Source organism: Carassius carassius, chromosome 22 (assembly GCF_963082965.1).
Source record: "Carassius carassius chromosome 22, fCarCar2.1, whole genome shotgun sequence".
Taxonomy (NCBI): Eukaryota; Metazoa; Chordata; class Actinopteri; order Cypriniformes; family Cyprinidae; genus Carassius; species Carassius carassius.
This window is the reverse complement of record NC_081776.1, coordinates 17,289,680-17,295,926: the sequence shown is the minus strand read 5'-3', so window position 1 is coordinate 17,295,926 and position 6,247 is coordinate 17,289,680. Positions and strand designations below refer to the sequence as shown.

Sequence of the window (6,247 nt, the reverse complement as noted above, 5' to 3'; positions counted from 1 at the left end):
AAATAACCCACTTTAATCTCAAATTTGGAACCAAATCTTTTGAAATTTTTTTTTTTTCAGATAAATTATCCAAATACCAAATATCCTCAAAACAAGATCAGATCAGTTTACTTGAGAAGCATTTTTTTCATTGCTTTTTTTTTTTTTTTAGCATAAATCACTTATTTGCACAAACAAACACCGGTGTTTCCGTGGAGAGCATTAGTTCACCAAATACAACATGCTCCTGGATCAACATCCTAGTTGATCCTGGAACAACATTCCAATCAACCAATCAGAATTGAGATCTAACTTTTGAGAAAATATCTGTTTTAGACTTACAACCAGAACCCATCATTTCCTACTGATATTAGTAATAAATTATGGGTAGGGTTAGGTTTAGGGGGATTGGGTTAAGTCTATATTTTTGGACAATAATGTTGATCCAGGATCATCAGAAGATGTTAATCCAGGAATGTGTCTTACTTGGTAAAATCATGGCAACCGTGTTCCCGTACATTTTGTAGTGTGAATTACAACAGGAAAGCTTTTTCTCCCTGCACACTTTGAGTTCACAATGTCGTGTGCCCTTTCTAATGTTCTACTCTTCAAGGTTGAGTCAGATTAGATAGAGTACAACAGGACTAAAAATACAGCATGAACGGAAACAATGGCCAGCTTTATTTATTTATTTACTGCTGTCACCATAGAAAATGGCCCATCCCTTAATCTGCTAGCTTAGCTTGTCTTCTCATATTCACCATACTGAAATATCCCATCTGAGCCAGAAAATAAGTATGGATAATGAATCAAATTGTAACCGACAGAACAAAACAACTAATGATTTGTCATCTTTAAAGACCAGCTGTTGATCATTAATCATAAAGAAATACATATAAGACTACATCTTAAAAGTGTGAGGGAAAAAGTGCTGAAATATTAGTTATTATACAATATTCTATTGTGCTAGCATTTACGTGCATTTTGATTTAGCTGATTTATCTTAGAATCTAACAATTACACATGGAACTGTTATTAATTTCTCTGTCCTTAACAAAGAAATTCAATTCATTATTGTGTATATTATGAAAAATGATAAAGACAATATAATATACATGTATTTTGTTATTATCAGCTCTTACTGAAAGAATAGAAAAAGAAAAAGTCATTTCCTGCTTAATATTGTAACTTTTAATGCCAACTTAAGACTTAATTGTAGTACACAAAAAATGTCATAATATCATACCATCTGAGTTTTTTTTTCTTGATGATGATGATTATTATTATTTAGACATTTATATTCATCAAAATTAAATTAAATGATGTCAGACTATATTTCAAAAACACCTAACACCACTAAGGCATACTTTATGCCTGTCAGCTTTTTAATAAAGTCAAATCATGTTGTTGTTTTTTTAAAGGAATTAATCACCCAAAATAAAAAATACTGTAATAATTCACATATAATTTTCCATACAGTGAAAATAAATTGTGACCAGGGGCTGTTAAGCTCTATATATATATATATATATATATATATATATATATATATATATATATTAAAGAAAAGACAGCAACACCATGAAAGTATCATAAGAGCAATCCATAGCTTCAGAAAACATGAAATATAGATCCTGGGATGTTTGGAATACTTTTATGGTGCTTTTTAGATCTTGTCAGCCCCTTATTTACTTTTGTTGTATGGACAAGAATAAGAGCAGTGTCAGCATTTTTCTATACTTTTGTGTTGCACAGAAATAAGAAACTAATTCAGTTTTGAATCAACAAAAGGGTGAGTAAACAATTGCATGATTAAAATTTTGGGTCAGCTATGAGTTGGCTAGGAAAGTCAGCAGCTAAGAAAACACTGAAGTCTGATTCCCTCCATTTTATATCTTCTCTGTCAAGACCATCCAGAAGGCTAGGTTGGTTCCATGAAGGGGCTCACTGGCCACTGGCATCAAACATCTTCTTTCTCCCTTCCATGCCAGACATGGCTTCCACATTCTTACGCCAGTCACTTACCTCAGAGGTCGAGACCTGTTTGACAAAATGGAACAGTGGATTGTTCAATTTCAGATGGTTCTCTTCACTGTGATAGTACCATGATGAGTTTATGTGTCTGTTAGGACTGAGACTAAAGAGATTTAAAACTAAGAGTAAAAAAATCAATAATTAAAATATAAAAACAAAACATGTAAACAAAATGACATTTACTTAATATGCAATGTTTTCTTTTCTGCTGCGGTAACTAAAGGAAGCACATGTGGTGAAAATAATATCATAATATGTCAGCTCACTTTTCACCATCCACCCTAAAATATTTTCCACTAAATATTCTGTTTTTCATAATTCATCACATAGTAAAAGTTAAATGCATTACAAATGTGGTTATTCATATGAACTGTTTTGGTTGATATTACCCACCTTTTCTTGTTTGATATCCTCCTTCTTGACTGACTTCAGATTTGCACGGAGGTCCATGGAGCTTTTATGTTTGGAACCCAGCAGGGCCCTCATCATCTCATCAGCAGACACACGCACCTTCCTCAGGGCGGGTTTTTTGAACTTCCCGCCTAGATCCTGAACTTTCAACTTAAGCTCATTGATCTAAAATCAAAGGAATACAAAGTTTCACTTACCAGTGAGGTGCATAATACCTCAAAAAAACTTTCAATAAGATTATCCATTAATCTCAGTGGCAGTTTTTTGGTTAGTACATGCACCCTCAGGAGTATCCAACCCATTGTCAGAACTCAGGTCTGATCACTGCTTGTTTTTGCTTTTGTGGAGTAACATGATGATTACCTGGCATCAGCAGTTGGTACTCTATATCTGCTCTCACTCTGCACCTCCATGTGACCATCACTTTTATTCTCCATTACGCTTTTTCTGTCTTGTCAGAACTGTCAATCTTGTTGTATTTTATGCTATGCCAGTAAAATCTTGATATCCTGTATGCCTTGCATGGTATGATCCTCTGTTTTTTGTTTTTTTGTATGTGTGTTTTTTTTTCACATAATCGTTGTTAGCCAACTACTGTACGGTCATAAGTTCTGCAAGTTTAGGAACATAGTTTAACCATTCAGTGTTCCCCAAAATCATAATTACTCCAAACATTTGCTTTGCAAAGTTGTGTGGTCAGAACCATAGCTCTCAGTCTATAATTAGAAGCATGGTTTCTTATTAGTATGACACATGGACATAAATAGATCATGATGTTGAGCTAGCATTTAGGACACTCTTTATCTTTTAATCCACACCTGTGCCACAATGACTAATTCTGGCTCATCCTCCGATCCTGTCACTTGAGTGGACTGCTTCCTTGTTATCAACCCCTGCATGTCACTGACTTTGATCTTGATTCAGCCTTGGGTTCTCTATTTGCTGTTTCGGACCGTCTCTCTGGGTTTGACCCTTGCCTGGTCTTCACTCTCCCTCTAGCCTCTGCTCTGCCTAATCATGTGAAGGCATTCTAGATCTGTATCTGTAATAGTTCAAATTATTCTCAAGAACCTAGAGATATGAAGTAGCTGCAGTTTTTGATGACGATCCAAGAATAACTGCTCCTGAAGAGCTAAACATCCTGCAGAGTTTAGCTCCAACTTGCTCCAATACACCTGTCTGAAAGTTTCTAGTATAGCCCCTGAAGACCTTAGTTAGCTGTTTAATGTGTTTCTATTTAGGGGTGAAGCTAAATTCTGCAGGACAGAGGCACTCTATAAGCAGAATTGGACACGCTGTTCAAGACATACTTAGTGTTGGAGCTAAATTCTACAGTACAGTGGACCTTAAGAGCCAGAACCTAGTCAGCATTTCTTGGTCGACCCAGTGAACACAATATGGGCTTCAGGTATGGGCCCCAAATAGAATTGTCCACAGGTTCTATGTTGGCCTGAAACTGAATCTGCAGAAGTTAATTAAAATACAATTCTGTTTGGGGCCAGTTCCTCAAATCCATATCATGCCTACATTAGCTTCACCATGAAATGTTGGCTAGGAGTTGCCCACCCCAGTATGGTCTATACTGAAATTATCTTATTTGGTTGGTTTCATACTTACATCTTTGTTGTGCTTGTTGACTTTATCCTCATAGTCGAACCTCTCTTCATCTACTACATCAATTTTGGCATAGAGCTGCTTACATAGATTCTGAAGGTGAATATGCACCATTAATACAAATGGTCTAAGATTTGAATTATATTAAATGAAGCTAAATTGTAACTGACTGCTTTTAATTTAGAGATTTTCTGTTTGATTGAGTGCATCACCTGTAAGTCCCCCAGAGAGAGTCCAGAAAGCTGCAAGGCAGGGTGTTTTTCATTGAGGTAGCGATTTTTCTCTTCTTCTCTGTCCTGTTGCTCTTTCTCCAAATCCTCCATTGCTTTGTTAAGAAGCATTATCTGATTGAAGAGGGAAGAAGAGCTTTACTAACAATTTCAAAAGTAGGAAAAACATAGGTGCAACAAAGTACTGTAGGTAATCCAACCTTCAGAGAAAGTTTTCGAGATGCTGAAATTTTTGACTTAGGCTGTTAAAAAGAAAAAGGAAAAGGAAAAGGATATGTGATAAACAGCTATATATTGAGTAAAATATTGCTTTGCATGTCTTTTAATGATTAAGACTTACTTTGATTTCCATTTTTGGATTTCCGGGCCTTCGTATCTGGCAAATGACAATTTAAAATGAACCAGCAAATTTAAAAGTGAAAATAAGCATTAGTTTGATATCTGTGTAATTACTAATTGCAATGTCTGGTACTTTTTATGTGAAAAATGTAAAATAGTATTGAAAACAATTCCTTACCGGACTTCCAGTATCAATAGTTAAGGTACAAAAAAAGAAATGACACCATCATCAGAAAGACATTTATTAAAGCATTTTTAGTAATCTCACTATTTGACTTTGAATTCAAAACATAAAGTGATCACGAAATAGAGACTAAATGTATTTTGAGAGTCTCACTTTCAGAATGTAATGCTGTATGTGTATGTGCTGTGTCCATCAAATGTAATATAAAAAAATTTTAAAAAGTTGTACTTACTCGCCCATTTTGCCGTCTTGCTGAACTGCTAAAAAGAAATTCAATCAGGGATTTCAGATGAAACCTACAAAACAAATGCATAATAATAAAAACAATAAATTTAACAGACCCAACTGACAAGTTTTACAGTTAAGTTTATTTATAATATGGATGTCATACCTGGGCTCTGTCTGACTGATGGTCACGGACAGGAGGCAGAACAACCGGGTGTTGAGACAAAGGGATTTTATAGTCCAGCCACCACTGGCTAGCAGATATAGTGTCACTCGCCAGGAATATGCCTTGGCAGCGCTCAAGAAATGAAATATCATGAACTGTGATGCTGTGACAATACAGCAATACATAAGAATACACAATGACTTTTCTTTGGCCTGGAGTTGAGTTCCTAAACACATACTTACATAATCATGAACACAATATTGATATATATCATCCACATGCTGGATATACCCTGTTAAAATAGTTCCTTGATGGGTCATACCCAAAAATGGAGTACAAGTCTCTTCTCGCAGACAGAAAAGAAAAACAATGCTGAATGCAAATGATAAAATGTATCTCTATATTATTGTAAGTATTGAGATTATTGTTAATATCCCATGTAACTGGTTGTCTTCCGATTTAACATTGATTTTATCAACAGACAGTGTGTTCAATCATACTCACTGAAGGTATTTTCTTGTGGTATTTGGCAATATGGTACTTCTTTAAATTATTATTAGTGGCAAGTTATTTATGACTTTATTCATTAGTACACAAAAATACTATGATATATATATTTTTTCTTATCTCATTTGGGTCACAGAAATAGTATATCAAACTTAAAAACAATCCCATGACAATACATACTTTAAGTATTTTACAATTTGGTGAGTAGGTTATAAATTCAAATGAATTCATACAATCTCTTTAGTTTATTTATTTTTGTGTATTTATTTATTTATTTGATCTGCTAACGTTCCTTCATATTTTGACATTGTATGTCATATGTTTCGGTAATAGTCAGATCATACAAAATCACATACAATACATACAACTTCTCCCTAGGTTGAGCAAATTTTATAAAAAATATTCACTTCAATGAATATGATTTCAAACGGTTAATTAAATCTAATGAATCATCATTGGTATTACATGCAGCAGCCATTTTGTTTTTCTGGCACTGCTTGCTAACAGGAACAAATTAAAATGAAGGAGATTGTAAGAAAAATGTTTTCAGAAATAAGT

At 34.3% G+C, this 6,247-nt stretch overlaps 1 protein-coding gene across 1 annotated transcript; it reads right to left on the bottom strand.

Annotated features, from left to right (window-relative positions):
• Window positions 1-1,517: 1,517 nt before the first annotated feature.
• On the bottom strand, window positions 1,518-5,310 carry tnni1d (troponin I, skeletal, slow d). Its single transcript, XM_059505508.1, has 8 exons — window positions 5,183-5,310; window positions 5,020-5,087; window positions 4,609-4,644; window positions 4,469-4,510; window positions 4,251-4,382; window positions 4,042-4,131; window positions 2,407-2,589; window positions 1,518-2,019 (listed from the first exon to the last, which is right to left on the bottom strand). Exons 3-8 carry the CDS (start codon window positions 4,618-4,620, stop codon window positions 1,924-1,926), a joined length of 555 nt encoding a protein of 184 aa, XP_059361491.1. The 5' UTR covers window positions 4,621-4,644; window positions 5,020-5,087; window positions 5,183-5,310; the 3' UTR covers window positions 1,518-1,923.
• Between the last annotated feature and the right edge of the window lie 937 nt (window positions 5,311-6,247).